This window comes from Erpetoichthys calabaricus, chromosome 4, assembly GCF_900747795.2.
Source record: "Erpetoichthys calabaricus chromosome 4, fErpCal1.3, whole genome shotgun sequence".
Classification (NCBI taxonomy): Eukaryota; Metazoa; Chordata; class Cladistia; order Polypteriformes; family Polypteridae; genus Erpetoichthys; species Erpetoichthys calabaricus.
In genome coordinates, this window is record NC_041397.2 from 249,150,301 (window position 1) to 249,168,818 (window position 18,518).

Below are 18,518 nucleotides of genomic sequence, written 5' to 3' on the forward strand. Positions count from 1 at the left end.
CACTATGAAACAACATTAACCTATAATGCAATATATAATGTTTTATTAAAACAGTTCACAGGAAAGAACAAAAAGTTGGTAAGACACGGAAAATGGAGTGATATCAGTCTTAAAAGAACAGTAACATTCAAAGACCGAAGGGAGGGCATCACCTTTCTATGCAATAGCAGGGCATAACGAAGTCTGCTGCATATACTTTACAGATGTAACCATGAAAAAGAGTCCATCTGACCTCTGCCCACAGCACGTCATGTGCTTGGCTAACCAAAACGACCAAAATACTGCACTTGTGATGTAACATTTGTTAGTGATACGATTGGTTCACCTAATCTATCTACTGTAAATATTTAAATCCATTTAATAGGGAATTTGCAGCTACTTGGTCAGTGGCTATGGTTATTTTGGAAAAAGTTTTCACATATATGTTATTGAGCTTAAACACTTAAAAAAAAAAGATGTTCTGAACTTTTGCTGAATCTTGTGCTCAATATTATCATAGGATCCACTTTCTGGGAAACAAAATGAATTGACAATTTAAGAAAAATGAATAACCGTTAAGGATCTCAGTCATGTGCATGCTTATACAGCTCTGTTACTTAAATTATGACCTTAATCTACTTCTATTATACTCATCTGAATGAATCAGACGTGTTCACTGGCCACATTAACAACTTACAGCTTATACACAAGGCTCTGTCACGGTGTAATGGTAAGGTTGGCTTGTTTGTGCTTGGAATGGTTTGGGGTTCATTAACAGCGGAAAACACAGAAATTTGCTTAAGAGACAAGCTTTTTTTTCTTACTTATTAAGATGGTAAGCAAATTAGAAAAATACAATAGTAAACAACAGTAAATGGTTTTTTTTAGTCGTTGCTCTCTCTGGGCACCTCTTCAAATTAACAACCTCCAGCCCCATTTATACCTGGCATTAGCAGGATCTGACAGCCAACAGGAAATACACTTGCGAACAAAGCACTCCAGTCACATTTGGAGGTTGTCCGAGACATTAATAAAGTATCTATCTATCTATCTATCTATCTATCTATCTATCTATCTATCTATCTATCTATCTATCTATCTATCTATCTACACAGTCATTTCTCCTTTTCATTTTATGTCTCCTGCATGGCAAACACAGCCATGCTGGTTGGTAATGTGCATAGGCAGCTCCAGCTACCCACACTGGATCGGGTAAGGCCAACTCTAGCCATACGACATTAAATGTCAATGGTCTCCCATCCTTTTACCTTATTTGATAGTAACGATATTATTTATTTTCCTAATTTGCTGGTGAATATACGGTTTACCTCTTCAGCACTGTACAACATAAATACCATCAACTACTGCATCAGTCTGCGGGAGTAGGTCTCGTTGTGTCCTAACAATCTGACGTCTTACTTCTCTCCATTGCACGTCTCTCAGTCTGCAAGCACCACTTCTTATGACAACATTTGGATATCCCACCCTGCCTACATCTGAAGCCCACCTATTCCTGTCTTGTGTAGGAGATGGGGACACATTTTCAGCGGTGGGTGTGCCTTTTTAATGTTGTGCTTCACTTTTTAACCTGCTCTTGTTGTGTTTGGAGATTTTGCAGCTGTACTGCGTTATTTTCGGTTTTTTATCCTCTTTCTTTGAAAGTTGACACTTCTATAAATTGAAGAGATGCAATTTACTGCATATTGATTTTTTTACACATGTAAAAACATTCAAAATTTTACAGGATACTATACATACTGTACTATATCATAAGTTTGAACATTTCATTGTCTGCAGCATTGCAGATGTAATGAGCAGGGTGGGATATAACCACAAGTGAACGAGTTGAGGAATTCAACAGTAAAAGCAAAATTAAAACACATAAAAACGCTTGGGTTGTTTCATGCTAATCATGCATTCCAGCTGAGATAATGGTACATAAACAGGAAGACTTTCACATTTTTCTTGACAAAAAAGCAATCACTCTCTTGTTGAACTGTGTTTTGTGTTATAGCCTGACAGATTGTTACATGACTGGAAAAGAAAGTCTCTTCAAAGTATTTCGTTTATCCGATCACATATTAATGGGCATCTGAGGTATGTAAGCTTTGAGAATCTCTTATTTACTGTGGTTATAAATGTTTTACCGGGATTGCAATGCAGAATTTACAGATGTAGTCCACCACCCAACCCCAGTACATTTTAAAAGTCACAAAGCCGTATGTCACTTTCCAGTCTTGTGCAAAGGGCAATGAAAGGTAAATGTAGTTTGCTGCTTCAATGCTGCTGTCTCTGAAAGCTGTCCGATATCTCACCTCTTTGCATTCCTATAAGGTTCTGTTTTAAAATGGTTTAAAATTGTTCATAGTACTAGGGTGTTGTACAGTGTTAGCCATAATGAATGGCGCCTGAGTTTCGTCAAAAGCTTGCATATTGTAATCTTTTTAGTTAGCCAATAAAAGGTGTCATTTTGTTTGACTTCTCACTAAATATGTTCATGAAAGCTACATTGCTCACATTGGTGTATGTATGTGTGAGTGGGATCAACGATGAAGTGGTCACTTGTCTGGATTCAAGTCCTGTCTGAGTTCAAAGCAGCCAGGGTGGGATAGGTTTGGCCCACAAGAACAGAGGTTAATTGGTATAATGCATTTGATAACAGAAAGAGATCCTCTTAGAGCATTAAGTCAATAAATGAAATAAACATATACCTCAACAACTACTATTATCAACTATAAACAGTAAGATGACAATGAAGCTTCTATCAAACATAAAAAAAGACTCATGGAATATCAACGAATATATTTTTAATATCTCACTCTAACTTAAATGTATCAATTCACTTGTACCCTAATGCTCTATTTCAACTTTGCACAGATATTAAACTGCAGAGAGCTACTGGTTTTTGTCCATTTCACTTACCTCATAAGAATCTCTAATCAAGTCAGTTATTTCCGTTTCTTGCTGCACTGTTTCCTTTTCTTCACTACAGACCTGCTGACTGGAAACAGGAGGAATAGGATTCTCTCGATTCTTGACTTGATCCAGAAATCTTTTCAGAAAATAAAAATGTTAAAAACTTTAACCTGGTAAAATAATCTGACTTTCTATATGAAGCAAACAAATCAAAATTGATCAAATCAAAAAAGCCTGATTAAATAAATGTGTCTACAACATTTATTGTTTTCATTACATGAAATCACATTCATAATTAATAGTTGACCCCCTTATGTAACAGCTATTAATTATAAAAAGACAGATTCTGTATAATACAAAAAAAAAAAATAATAAGGGTACTTTTCCAAGAAAACTTTAATTGAAGCATTACACGTAAATAAATGCTTAAAGTGTTAAGTGAAAACATGTCACAAACTGTAACTTTACCTTACTAAATAGCCTTTAATTTACAAACAAGTGTAACAAATCTAACAGACAAGGCCAACTTGTCATTTTCTTGCAGCACTGTCTTGGTATAATAATATGATTCTGTTTATGGATTTTACTTCAGTATTTAACACAATCATACTAAAGCTTCTCCGTACCAAACTCATTAATATCAGCTTGGACTATGCCACATGTCTCTGGATCTCTGAATTTCAGAAACAGATGTCAGAATGGCATGCTGGTAAAATATCTCAACTGTACGGCACAGCTTAACAAGCTTTCTCTCATAGTAACACCTGATGATAATTCCACCAAGGGAAGCTAAGATTACGAAAAATACTTGACTATCTAACCACAATTTACCAAGCATTATATACAGAGAGTGATGGCAATTCTCTGTGATGGTGGTTTATGAATTAATTTACATTTGCATATGAGGTTAGAAATTTGTCAATTGTTTTTAAAAGTGTGGTCTGTGGCAGTGATTCACAAGTGTTAGTCAAGTGGTCCAAAAGCCAAGCTGCTGCTCACCATCCCCACTACACAATGAACTTAGGTCCATGAGGAACAGATCTAAAACTACCACTATGAAGAACACAATTTGACTTTTCTTGCCAGTGGTAGCTAATGCTTCAGCAATTTTTCCGTGCATAGGCACAACAAAATTAATGAACGAGAACAATTGAGGACTTTAAGAATGAACAAAAGGGAAACACCCTATAAGACTGATTGAAAGAATATAAAATGGTTATATTCTATTACCAGTGGTGTAATAAATATCTTCTGTGCACACGGTTCTATTTTGAGTCAATGTAACTTACAAGATTGGGTAGATGGCTAGATTATCCCACTTAATAGTAATGTGTTTTGTGCTTTTGGTGGTGTTATTCTTTTAGCATTTGCAGTAGGTTTCACAGTCACTAATTGTATGAAAAAAGGACAGCATTGTAAAGGCAGAAGAGGTTTTAAAAATAAAAAAGTATAACATTAGATGGAATCACAGTGGCAAGGTTCAGTGTTAGTGCAATGGTGACTGCAACTCATGTTAAATTATTAGAAATACTAGCTGTGTTCATGGTGGCGCAGTGGTAGCGCTGCTGCCTCGCAGTTAGGAGAGCTGGGTTCGCTTCCCGGGTCCTCCCTGTGTGGAGTTTGCATGTTCTCCCCGTGTCTGCGTGGGTTTCCTCCCACAGTCCAAAGACATGCAGGCTAGGTGCATTGGCGATCCTAAATTGTCCCTAGTGTGTGCTTGGTGTGTGTGGGTGTGCGTGTGTCCAAGTCTGGACATTGCGTTTCAGAAAAAAAATGAATTATTCTTAGGCAGCAAATTGAAACAATAAACACTAAGCACTCTACCTTGAATATTTAGGACAAGGTGACATTATCATACTATATAAATAACACAAGTAGATTATTCTTCTCAGCTATACAAGAGGACAATTAAGTAAATAACAACTAGAAGCAACTCTTCACCTGTATATTTTTATAGTTTTTTGCACATTCTAGAATCAACATACTTAAGTCTACATTTCCTTACTCATCTAGCTTTATACTTCATTTACAATAAGGAAGGAAGAACATTTATTAATAGGTTTTACCAAATTACCTTGTCAGTATCATTAGGGCCTGACCATCATCCTTGCTTTCGCACAATTCCTGAACGTTTGCATCAAGCACAGCCAAACTTAGTTGAAAAATTGCCTTAATACCATCAAAGAAGAAGCAGTCTACCACATTGACTGCACTTTCAAAGGGCATGATGCTGAGGAACAGGGTGAGGAACCAGGACAATGTGATGGAGGACAAGGAGGACAGATCTGTGATATGTTCAGAAAGCTCAGGAAGACGGTCCTTTATCAGTTCTTCAAATACCGACTGGTCTACTTGAGCTCCTAGAAGAACAGGAAAGGCATTTGAGAAAGCAAGGGAAACCTGGGAGGAATTGGGACAGAGTAATTGAGAAAAGAATAAAATGCCTACAGGCCATAGTCAAAAGATTTCATACCAATGACCCGCTGGTTAAAATAGTCAGGGAGCATCTTCTCACATACTGCCACCAGCAGCCAAAAAGCTTCTTCTTCTTTTGAGTACAGTAGAAGTACAGATGTTAAAATGTTCATGGACTACAAAATGAAAACAATAATCACCCATACTAGGTAAGACAGGGCTGGTATCTGAGATAGATCAAGAATAGCAGTTTGCAGCCTAAATGGCATTCAGAAACGTTATTTCTATACTTTCCCATAGAACACAACGTTAAAAATTACTGTTAAGAGGTTTTTGCACATTCAAATTAACAGTGCCAAGAGTCTGCAGCAACATACACCACTGCAAAGTAAGAAATTTCTACTTCTGCATATTACACAAATGAAGCATATTTCGCATGTGGGCTGCAATTTGACACACACATTAAAGCAAAGAATGAATTGTCTATCAATATAAAAAGATTAAACCAAACTTAAATATTTAGTGTTCCCTGTTAATAAAGAGTTAACATTTTCATAGAAAACATACATAATGTATTATTCTGAAAGATATTTAAAAGAATGCAGCACCTGACAATATCCAATTTTTGGATTCCTATAGGCATATGCAGTCAGGACTCTTCTCAAAGCAGCTATGCCAGTCTCATTTTGGAAGGCCGGATGATCTGGCAGTGAACGGTGTAGATCACGCTCAATCTCCTCAGTTGCTAAGCAGCACTTGCCCATTGACTCCTCTACGAGGTTTGCATAGTATTCAGGGTGAGAAGATAAATCACTTAAGGAATCTACAGTAAACAAACAAAAACACAAATAAACATCTATTAATAAAGTAAACCATTAATAACCAAAAAGCAAGTTACCTACAATGAGACTACTAAAGAAAACAAAAAGAAAAATCAAAAGGCCTACACTACAGGGGTAAGCATATAAAAATGTTAGATATAAGGGCTGAGTTTAAGGCCACCTTCTACTAACTGGTATGTCCAGAGATTAAAGCCATTCAGAACACATACCATCAATTCCTTTCAGAGACTGACCAATAGCATTTTGTTTCTTTTCAACTTAAAGTGATAAATGAGACAACAACATTTACCTACATAAGATTAACAAACAGCTACAAACAGTTAAGTACAGATTAGTGTAGTAGATGAGGCCTACTACATGCCCTACTTTTACATATATTCGGACATAAAACTGTAGCTTTATGTGTTTTTTGACCTCACACCAATGCTCTTGAATAAGAGGTTAAAAATATTCAGTATTTGATATACTGACAGAGTTAGAAGATTATTTTTGGATCCTTGCATAAGACCTTCATGCTGTCCATGTCTAAATAATACATACCTGTCTACTAAAGAAGTACAGTCGTTCAGGACTCTTGAGGAAGCAGGTTTTCATACCAAACAACTTCTAAATTTAACTGGACTTCCACCTTAATTAAGCAAAATACTACTTCCCAATTTTGATTTTTTGGTGTCAATACAGAAATTACAAAACTGGGTTTTCTAATTTTTTTATTGGAATGTAAGAAAGCCTTTTCTGTATGCTATATGCAGATTATTATCTTCATTTTTAAGATTTTCATCATCAACATCATTTTCATTCAGTTGTTTCATGTGTGCTGGTTCTTTAGTCTATTCAGTGTTGTTTATTCTTGCATCTGCTGTGCTTGTTGTTGGCAGTCTTTATTAGGATACAATTAAGGGAGCAGAAAAAGTGAATTACAGTTATGCACTGCATAACATCTCTTCAGGCAACATCCACCCACATATACTTTACATTCTCATAGACAACAAGACCCAATCTAGTGTATCTCGCATCTCTTGAGTGCTGCAGTGTTATCTCTGATTCATTTTCTAAAAATATTACCTTGAAGTGCCATCATGGCTCCCAAATGCAGCAAAACCAGTGCTAGTGATAGCTGGGGCAAAATGCAAAGGAGAAATATTGATTTGAAAGTGAAACAAAGGGTCATTAAACAAAATGGCCACCGCTCAGATGATTGTGGAGCCTTGGACGGTAGCGCTTCCGCCACACCTGGAGGTGTTGTCAGAAGGAATACTGAGGACACCCGGAGTGCTTTTGGGTGCTCGTGCGGCACTTCCACCACACCAGGAAGTGCCGCAGGAAGTCCATCGGAAAGCACCTGGAGCACGTCTGGGTGGATATAAAAGGGACCGCCTCCCTCCAGTCGGCAGCTGCAGTCGGGAGAAAGAGGATAGAGCTCGGCGGAGAGGAGTGGAGGCAGTGAAGGACATTTTGAAGGACAGAGGCAAAGGGTGATTGGTGCAGGGGCACCGTGTGCTGTGTGCGGGACATTGTAAATAGTGTGCTGAATAAACGTGTGCTTCTGTAGACATGGAGGTGTCTGTCTGTCTGTGTCCGGGGCTGGCTTCCACAACCTCTACAATGAAAATTCACTTTCCTATTAAAAAAAAGACAGAGTTAAATGCTATGGCAAAATATACATCTATTTTTTTTTAAATAAACTATAGCTACATCACAGGTAATAGAATAAATTTAAAAATATTTGACATCCCTTGCCCTACATTTACTGACACGGTTCCTCCTACATCTTCTCCAAGTATCCTCATGTGTTTTAACTCGTCTTTTCCAGCACTTCTCTCTCAAGCACAATCCCATAAAGCCTGCTTCTCTGACTCTGTCACTTAGTGGTGCTTTACTCGGCTCCTGTCCGCTTAGGCAGGACCCCATAACTTGCTGTAAAAACATCATTCATAGTCTTTCGAATACTTCCCGTCTTTGAAGGTGACTTGTTAGTATTTAGCAATCCAGCATCACTCGATACATTACGTTTACTTTGCTGTCATTTTTACTCTTTTTTGTTCAAAAAAAAAATTTTAAAAAAATCAGGAATTGAACTTTGCACTCCTAACATATTGTGTTATCATCCCTGTCACTGACCAAAAAAAATTTCTTTGTTAAAATGCAGAGGGCTATGATTTTGGGGTCTCCACTGAGACATTTCAGGTCATAGCACCATTTGCCTCTGCCAAGGAATTTGCTCAGGACAGCGCCCACCTCTTAGCTACATGTCCTCTGTGAGAAAAAAGCCAAAGTCATCAATCAGATTGCTCAGAGGGAATGGATACACACACAGTAGTAGTGTTTAAATATACAGTATAACAGATATAAATCTCATATTACTGCAACTCTTCTAAATGCAGAATAGAAGAAGAAAATTAAAAGGCTAACTAATTACATGAAGAGATCAATTAAAGGGAAAATGACTCACTAATTGTGAAACTGGTTAGAACAATATTCTTTAGTTAAAAGAGTCCCCCTAGGATTGAACTTAGGGAACACTGCCTTAAAGAATTTCTGAGAGTTATGGACAAAAAAATAAATACAAAGACTTGAGCTACAAGTGCTACAGGAAATCTCAATTACAATTTGCAATACTAAAACAATGTACACTATATAAATATAATGAATTATTATTATTATAATTAAAGAAAATATGTATAATGGTTTAGTAAGAAAACAATTAATTCATACCTGTGATTTAGTGTAAAAACACCATAGAACTTCTTAAAATGCTTTTCAAAAAGGGGTTATTTCCTATTAATTGTTTAAACCTCATAGTTTGCATTTAATTCTGAAGCAAAAGATGTTGGAAAAGGGCGGCACAGTGGCGCAGTGGGTAGTGCTGCTGCCTCGCAGTTGGGTGATCTGGGGACCTGGGTTCGCTTCCCGGGTCCTCCCTGCGTGGAGTTTGCATGTTCTCCCCGTGTCTGCGTGGGTTTCTTCTGGGCGCTCCGGTTTCCTCCCACAGTCCAAAGACATGCAGGTTAGGTGGATTGGCGATTCTAAATTGGCCCTAGTGTGTGCTTGGTGTGTGGGTGTGTGTCCTGCGGTGGGTTGGCACCCTGCCCAGGATTGGTTCCTGCCTTGTGCCCTGTGTTGGTTGGGATTGGCTCCAGCAGACCCCCCTGACCCTGTGTTCGGATTCAGCGGGTTGGAAAATGGATGGATGGAAGATGTTGGAAAATTTCCATCTTCTAATTTATATTTGTCACTAACATGTATAAGCAGTATTAATTTCATGGTATATGTTTATATACTGAGTAATGACACAAAACAGAAGGCAGTGAAAGTCTTACTTGAAAGTGCTAATCAACATGCAACACGCTGCCACTAACCTATGCCATGATCACTGCGTATTACTACTTTACAACAAAACTTCTGTCTTCCTTACCTTAAAATTGTTGTCTTCCTTATCTGAACTGACTACCTTACCTCAAAATTTGTCTTACTGGAATGAAGCATCTCTTCTTTTAATATAAAATTAGTACTAACCAGTACAACTGAGATTCTGATGCCAACAGTACAATTTAAATACCAGCAGCTAATGCTTTTCTCTAAGCCAGGGAACCATTACAAACATGTAGCATTTTTCATTTAATGTAAGGCACTATGTAAACAAATAGTTACAATTACTTTGATACATCAAGCTGCTACAAGTCAGAAAAATCTAGTCACATTACTTTCAATTCTGAAAAAGTGAAAACCGCAAAGGCTGATATTAACTTAACCTTCTCCTACACAAACAAAGACTGATCATTTTATATGGATAAAAAGTCTAAATCGGAATACTCAACTCCAGTTCTGGAGGTCTGCAGTGGGTGCAGTGGGTTTTCATTCCAGCCAGTTTTGTAATTAAAAACCAGGCCTAGCAGACAATGAAACTTTGGATTTAATTATATGGCTTATTAGTGCTTTTACTCTTCTATGTCAAATCATTTATCACATTGTAGATTTTTTATTTTCTGAGAATATTATCCATAAGTTTTTTGGTCCATAACAGATTTGTATCTCTTAGGTCCTTCCTTCTCTCTCATTTATTTCAAAACATTCTATTAACTGAGATACATCATGGTGCCTATACACAGGTTTAAATGGAAACACGTTATCTGGAGAGCTGCTGGTTTCTTTGTCATTTGCACCTCATTATTAACTGATGAATAGTTAAGAGAACAGGCAGTGATTAAAACCTTAATGCAGTTGTTTAAAACTTAAATAAGCAGTTAAAGGTTCTGAATCTTCAAAAATGAGTTTACTAAAACTAAGCCCTAAAAATGTACTGCTTTAGCAGTAAATAAATGGGTTCTAATTAAAACTTTGGTGAAAGCAAAAACCTGCAGCCGCTGCTGACTTCTAGGAATGGAGCTGAATAACTTGGTCTATTATGCACCAATTCTAAGGTTAAGTACTTACTGGAAAAAGTCTGCCACAGCTCCCCTCGGAGTGACTCTGGGATCCCCATGGTAACCAACTTCTGAATCTTCTCTGTTCGGAACATGCAGATACCTTTGCCATACTCAGAAAAGTGGTCCTGCCACAGACGTTCCTTCACTTGCTCCATTGTCTGAATTTCAACAAAGCCATTTCAGTATGAATGGAAATTGTCAACAACTGTATTCAACTAACATTCTTATATTTTAAATATACAGAATTACGCTAATTTGATTGCTAAAAATGTTTCAGAAAAATTCACTGTTAGCTAATTAGGTAAGTTAAGAAGTAAAAGAGAGTAAGGCCACCAAGAATGATGTTGTTGAGCAATATTCAGTGAAAGGGGTGACTATCATGTGGACATCAATTAAAAATACCAGGATGTAAGAAAAGGAAGCGTGGAAGACATGAAGATGCTCTCAGGCAAAACACAAATGAATGAAAAAATATTATTATATACACAAACACAACAAGTACACAGAAAAGAACATACCTTGTACATACAGTATTAGGTTACCACATAAAACTGTGTTCTAAAGTGAATCATTTTTAATACATTTTAAAGAATATCATGCCTGTTCTTGTGGTTTAAAATGGGCTTTAAGGGTCACAAGCCCAAACCTAAAAAAATGGCTTAAATCTTATATGCTGTCACATTATGCTTCACTTTAGAACATAATTTCACAAAAACCAAATTTAGCCATTAATAAAAATCTTGCCAGACAGGCACACACTTACAAATTTGGAGTCTGTTGTTTGAGGTTCTGCATGATGGAAGACAGACATTAAGGCCTCTTCATTCAGTGAATGTCTGTTTTTATTTCCAGCAGGTTCAATGGTTTCATCATCTGTAGAAATGCTATCATAGTATATAGAGTAATATGGTAGTGGGGAAATCTAAAACAAATTGAAAAAAGTTAAAAAGACATGCTGCAAACTCTAACTTTTATTACCTTACAAACATTGTTCTAATACTATCAGCACTGTGACAGAGGTTAGTAATGTAAATATTTGCCATACACTGTATAAATGTAACAAAGAAAACAATATCCAACTGATAATTTAAGAAACGGTTTTCTGTCTCAGTCCTGTAATACTCATGCGAGTGCTGTTTTTTTAGGTCCAGGATAATCAATGGCTTTTTGCTTTGATTAACTGATCTCCTTTAAGCAAATACTGTAGATTCCTTCCATTCAAGTTCAGTTATATTCCCACTGAACTTAAGAATGGACTGGAGTGCATGTTTTACTTTTCTTGTGCATTTAACAGGAAATAAATGTCAGCAATTCAAATGCAATAGGGACTTTACTCTGTTTGGCCCTTGAGCAAGGCCCTTAACCTGCAATTGCTGAGCACTTTGAGTAGTGAGTAAAGCTCTATATAAATGCAAAGAATTATTATTATTATTATAATAAATAACCAACTTGCAAATTTTGAAGTGTATGTATTTATGTATTACGTTTTACATGTAAGAGAAAAACTGTTTAAAACTATATTCCTTTACAACTATTCCACACTAGTAAGGTCCTTTTACAAGTAGAGGTCTTTCACAGCAATAAAAACAGATTCTCACAAAGCCATATAAAACTACAGAACTGGCACCCAATTCATTAAATGCACTGGCAAATTGAAGAAGACAGATTTACTCTATTGAACAACTCAATCATGAGAATGCTTCCAGTAGTGGCACATGTTTTAACTGCCTCTTCATCAGTATCCGTTTATAATGGCTTAACAAATTAGCATGGAGAAATTGGCACAATCATTTAAGCATGGCTGATATATTTAAAGAAATGTGAAGGTTGAAATATATTTCACACAGACACTTAACACTGGTAGGCTTAGATAAAGCCAAAGAATGTACTGTAATGGCATGTGAAAATTTTTTAGTTTGTATACATTCATTTTGAACTCTCATGTAAACATTTCAGTTAAGAGGGTGATGGCGTGAGGAACCTCATCAGAACTGACTGATGTTAAGAGTGGTGTTCTGCAGGGGTCAGTGCTAGGGCCGCTGCTATTTTTCATATATAAATGATTTGGATAGGAATATACTAACAAGCTGGTTAAGATTGCACATTATACCAAGATAGGTGGATTGGCACATAATCTGGAAGCCGTTAAATTGTTACAGAAGGAATTGGACAGCATACAGGCTTGGGCAGATTTAGGGCAGATGAAATTTAATGTAAGTAAATGTAAATTATTACATGTAGGAAGTAAAGGTTAGGTTTGAATACACAATAGGAGGTCTGAAAATCGAAAGTACGCGTCTTATGAGAAAGATTTAGGAGTCGTAATGGACTTGACACTATCAATTTCCAGACAGTGTTCAGAGGCCATTAAGAAGGCTAACAGGTTATACAGCATGATGTATGGAGTACATGTCCAAAGACGTTATACTCAAACTTTATAATGCACTAGTGACACCTAATCTACAGTACTGTGTGCAGTTTTCATTTCCAGGCTACAAAAAGGACATAGCAGCCCTAGAAAAGGCCCAGAGAAGAGCAACTAGGCTGATTCCAGGGCTACAGGGGATGAATTATGAGTAATTATTAAAAGAACTGAGCTTTTTTAGTTTAAGCAAAAGGAGATTAAGACATGACTGAAGTGCTTTGAATTATGAAGGGAATTAGTCCAGTGGATTGAGACTGTTATTTTAAAATGAGTTTGTCAGGAACACAAGAACACGGTTGGAAACTTGTTAATGGTAAATTTGGCACAAACGTTAGGAAGTATTTCTTTACAGAGAACCACAAACACTTGGAATAAGCTACCAAGAGTGCGGTAGACAGTAGGACGTTACGGTCTTTCAAAACTAGACTTGATGTTATTTTAGAACAGTTAAGTGGATAGGACTGGTGAGCTTTGTTGGGCTGAGTGGGCTATTCTCGTCTAGATTGCTCTAATGTTCAACAAAAAGAAACAAAACAAATTCAAAAGACAGGTGAACAGGTGTCTGCAATTTGCTAATATAATTTATATGAAGCAAAAGTGAGCAGCTGTGTCACTACTAGTTCTTTTATTAAAAATGAATAAGACACATAACATCCCATCTATAGTAGTAGAAATACATGTAGGAAAACCTCAGCAGAAAACATATCCTTGAAAAAAAAAAATCACTGAAATTACTAACAAGGCACACAATGTATTCCTGGCCTAACATCCAGGTGCATTTAGGGGCTTAGATAACTGATTTGAAAGTTGGAGCATTTAAAGCTTTGTAATTACTTCACCAAAGAATCCGTTAAGAAATAGAGTTGTGAAAGTGACTGGTATACTAAAATAACAGTGATATTAGAGTACAAATGCATGGGTTAGTAAACTACATTAAATATTTCTCTTAAACAGCAATTCACAATGTTGTGTAGTTAAATTGAGCCAAAATAGGCTTGTGGTAGTTCAATAACTTTCATAGACAACAGATTCTAATTCAAGGATGGACAAATAACATTGATTGATGTCTTAATGTTAGTTTTTGGTTGTGGAGTGTCTATGACTAATTTTTTTAAATATAAAATTTTTGAAAGAAGTACTTGGTAGAAAGTTAAAATCTGGTCTCAGGCTAAAATTGTTCACTACCCTGGATCATGAAGGAGTGTAAATCTAGAGCTTTGGTCATAAACTATAGTATCAGATAAATATTCAATCATTGTAACGTGTTGATAATGCAGCCATGAAATTGTCTTTAGTGTAATGTAAACACTGAGTACATATTTGTAAATTCAATGCTGATGAGTGACTGAGTGACACTTTCATAATTCCTGTCTTGTAACATTCACTCCTGGAACTGAGATTTTTGGCTTTTGTTGATTTTTTAATTTTACGGTCATCTTATCTCAAGTAGAAGGACACATTAGCTGCTGTCACTCCCACTGCATTGGACTACCATTTTGTTAGGATGTGCAAAATATACAAGTTGAAGTGAACTGAATTAAGGTAAACTTAAAACAGCAAACTAATCCATAACTGAAGTCGCACAAAATGTTTAACTTAAGATGCCGGTGATTGTTAATAGGGGATTCTAAAATGATCAAAAATGTGTACAGCGTGCTCTATTTAAGATTGCTCAGTTAAAATGTAACTTTTCTGACAAATTTTCATAAAGAATAAATATGCCAAGTTTCAGCAAAATTGGTCCACTGGGAGTCAAATTATTTCAAGTGGGCAGAGAGACATGGCAATTGCAGTAGCTATTTGTTGCTTTAAATGCAATTGCACCTAAAAATTGGTCTTGGACTCATCACTACTTTCTAGAGTAAGAAGAAAGGCAGCAGCATTCGCCAATGCAAACCCATTGCCAGGAAACAGTGTGCACCAAAATCCTTCAAATGATTTTATAAAGATACTGGATTCAGTGAAAAACACCGTTTTGAAAAAAAATGTTGATATAATTGTAGTTGAAAGACTACAAAGACCTCAGCTGTTTCTGTCTTTTTTAGAACTATCATTACTGCAGTTTCAAAATATCCAGAGAAGCACAAAATAAGTTGAAAGATTGAAGAAGGCTTCTATATATTTTTTTCTCAATACAAATACAAACTCTTTAAACTGAGAAACCTTTACTCCCATTTCTCTTAAAAATCCACATCAAGATTCTGGCAGAAGCACTTGTTAACAATTTAGATTATTGAAGTACTGCTTCTAAGACAGGGCAGGTTAATTAAAAATGGACTTTTTTTTTTTTTTATTTTTACTGTGTCTAAATCAATATATACCTATTCATATCATAGAAACCAGAGGTATTGCCATCTCTGGAAGTAGAAAACGATTTGGAGTTCTAAACATCAAGTTTAAATTCTTGTTAATAATCTAAACTTAGGCAGTTGACTATGCGTCAACAGGGAAAGGATGTGCCCTTTCTCCTCTTGTTTTTGACAATGCACTCAAACAATTTTTATTTAAGCAATACTACGGATAATCAGATTTGAAGAATATCTCTTCATTACGTTGTACATGTTAAGGATTCACTTAAGTAATACTTCAAATATGTTTTCAAGGTAAATAGCATTTTCCTCTACAACAGTACCAAGCACAACCTTTCTAACTGGTTTAATAAACATCTGTATCAAAAAATAGATAATTTTTAAAAATCACCAAATTTCCTTCTTTTTCCTAATGTCTTCTTGTCTCTGTTTGGAATTGTATTTTAAAAGTGTCAATTGATATATATATATTTTGTAATAGGAATAGGAAAAATAGGATTTTAAATGCTCAAGCCGTAGTAGTTTTGTATGAATTATGTATGTTTAGTCTGTACAGATATGGAATGACAGTCTAGTCTTCATCTCTTCTGTGTGCTCCAATATTCATCTGTAAAAGCTTGTGTTTATAGAAAAAAACATCAAGTGATTCAAAAATCACTGATGATCAGATACTAGTTAGTTTGACTGTAAAAATATACCTTTAAAAGCAAATTGTATGTTTAGCGCAAAACTATGTTATCCAAACCCATTTGTATTAGGAGTTAATTTTAATTAATTCAAACAGCTTTATGAGAAATACAAATTACCACAATTTTTTTTCTTACAAATACATTAATTGTAATATAACTCAGTAGTCAAAAATGCTTCCATTATCTTAATTTTAGATACAATGAAAAGAATGCTGGGAGCAGTATTATACATTTAGATTAAATTTGTGCACTTTAAAAGTGTTAATTGTACAAACCTTAATAAAATCTAATTGGTACCTCCATCAGCAATAGATGCTACCAAACACCTTGAAGAATACTTTTGTGCATTTTGTGCACTTTAAGTATTTTCTGAACTGTTAAGGCGTGAGCCCCATTTTGGGCCTGTGCACGTCTTGCTCAGAATCCTTAATTTGGGACCAGCTTACCTGGGGGTGAGGCCTGTTCCTGAGACTAACAAGCAACATCCTGGTCAACTATTTGTTTATTTAAAGGTCTGATTACCCCTTTTTGACTATTTTGTGTTACTGCTCCATAATAACAGTTAAATGGCTCTGCTATCTGTGCCTAGGTAACAGAAAATGTCACATGTTACCGTTGAAGTATGAAATACAGGTTAGAAGAATGTAAACAAATGTATAAAAGTCAACTTAGTTTAGTATGTAGAATGACCAATAATCATAACAGAAATAAATGCAACCACATACTAAGAAGATAAACTAGCAAATAAAACTATGTAGCTTAACATCTGAATTCAAGTCAGCTATCACTTGCAGTTTATTGTATACTTTCATTTTCAGCTAATTAAATATCAATCACTGAGAGAAAAAAAAATTAGAGAAATATATTAATTTTAAAATTCAATGTCTATTAAATGTAGTACTTTTCATACACATTCTGAGTTACACAAGCTTTGGAGTCTGCAAGGTAAGTTTTAATTACTTTTCAAAAGAGTATATCTGATTTTGTAAAAAAAAAAAAAAAAAAAAATATGGTGTGAAATAGTTATCACCTTGGCCAAAAAGCAGGTTGTAGTGTTTCTGTGAATGCCTATAACTTTAATATTTACTATTTAAATTTTAACACAAGAGACTAAATCCAATGACTCAGGCGCCGCCGAGAGTGGCAGCCTTTTCAGCAGCTCCGTGCTTGACTTTATTTTTCTATCACTATGCTGCTGCTGGAGTATGTGCATTTCCCCTTGGGATTAATAAAGTATCTATCTATCTATCTATTTAAATTACCATGAGAATGGTTAAAACATTAATTGAATTCTATTTGAGACTACTGTATATAATTCTTTTCTTGCAGTAAGTGAAAAACAAATGCTCACATTGAAGCCTGAATATGTGCATGATGCATAGCAACTTACATGGACATCTGTGTAACATACTGTAATAAACATAAAATCTAAATTACCCAGAATATATTTCTTTATTTATTAGATTATCATATGTAATTTAATTTTTTGGGGTCATCTAATTTTTTCACCAATTCAGATGATTACTTTATATAAAGTATCACTCTATTATAATAAAAAAATCTTGGGAGACGTGACTTTTTATCCTGTTACGAGACGTGATCTTTTGAAGAGAGACACTTACACTTCCCACGAGACAAGACTTTGTGCCAAGAGATTTAACCACGCGGAGGGCCGGAAATAAAAGATAAAGAGTAGATGACAAAGTAGAACGTCGTAAAGAATTCAAAAACGGTGCGATACACTTGCAGAGCAGGTTAGAGATAATGGAAGTACGAAAATTTGAATGTCTCAAAAAAATGATAGTAAAGATCGCATTAGCACAAACAAATGGAAATTATTACTCGGTGAAATAATGGAACAGTGAAAAGAGATTGAATATATTTCGGATTTAAACTTTAGGTCAGAGACTTGTAGATCGTCTAATTCGTGTTGCCATCAGGGAAAAGTAGTGTTACTTCCCAATGAAGAGGCCTATCTATGAGAATTAAAAGTTTTGTTGTTTGCGAGCGGCAGAGACGTGAAGTTGCTGCCGTGTAGCGCAGGCAGGGGGTTTGGTGAGCGAAGCAAGCAGGGGGCAAAGCCACCTAGTATATATAATTAATAATATATATTAAAATAGGGCAGCATTGTGGCACAGTGGTAGCATTGCTACCTTGCAGTAGGGAGATCAGAATATGTGTCCTAGGTGCTCCCTACATAGAGATTGTGTATTCTCCCCTTGACTATGGGGGTTTCCTCCTACTGTACAAATACATGCTTGGTTAGGTGGACTGGTGATACTAAATTGGACCTAGTTTGTGTATGTTTGTTTGTATGAATGTGTTCAACCTGTGATGAACTGGCACCCTGTACAAGGAATTGTTCCTGTCTTGCACCATATTCTTGCTGGGATTTGCTCCAGCCTCCTACAAGCCTGCTCTGTGTTAAGTGGGCTTAGAAAATGGTATGGTATATATTGACGAAATATTAACCTGTGAACCACTTCTGTGACTTTAGTGCCACTGAGATTGTGGCA

At 35.9% G+C, this 18,518-nt stretch overlaps 2 protein-coding genes across 2 annotated transcripts in view; one reads left to right on the plus strand and one right to left on the minus strand.

The window, feature by feature from the left end:
- Window positions 1-18,518, plus strand: part of rpl31 (ribosomal protein L31) — an 810,223-nt gene that overhangs the window by 35,501 nt on the left and 756,204 nt on the right. The gene's annotated exons all lie outside the window — the stretch shown is intronic.
- LOC114650756 (TBC1 domain family member 8) overlaps window positions 1-18,518 on the minus strand; it is a 182,137-nt gene that overhangs the window by 17,963 nt on the left and 145,656 nt on the right. Inside the window, exons 8-13 of the mRNA XM_028800580.2 lie at window positions 11,343-11,501; window positions 10,587-10,737; window positions 5,919-6,133; window positions 5,369-5,486; window positions 4,970-5,255; window positions 2,902-3,031 (exon numbers count right to left, since the gene is read on the minus strand). Of these exons, the coding sequence (XP_028656413.2) occupies window positions 2,902-3,031; window positions 4,970-5,255; window positions 5,369-5,486; window positions 5,919-6,133; window positions 10,587-10,737; window positions 11,343-11,501 (1,059 nt within the window). The remainder of the gene's footprint in view (window positions 1-2,901; window positions 3,032-4,969; window positions 5,256-5,368; window positions 5,487-5,918; window positions 6,134-10,586; window positions 10,738-11,342; window positions 11,502-18,518) is intronic.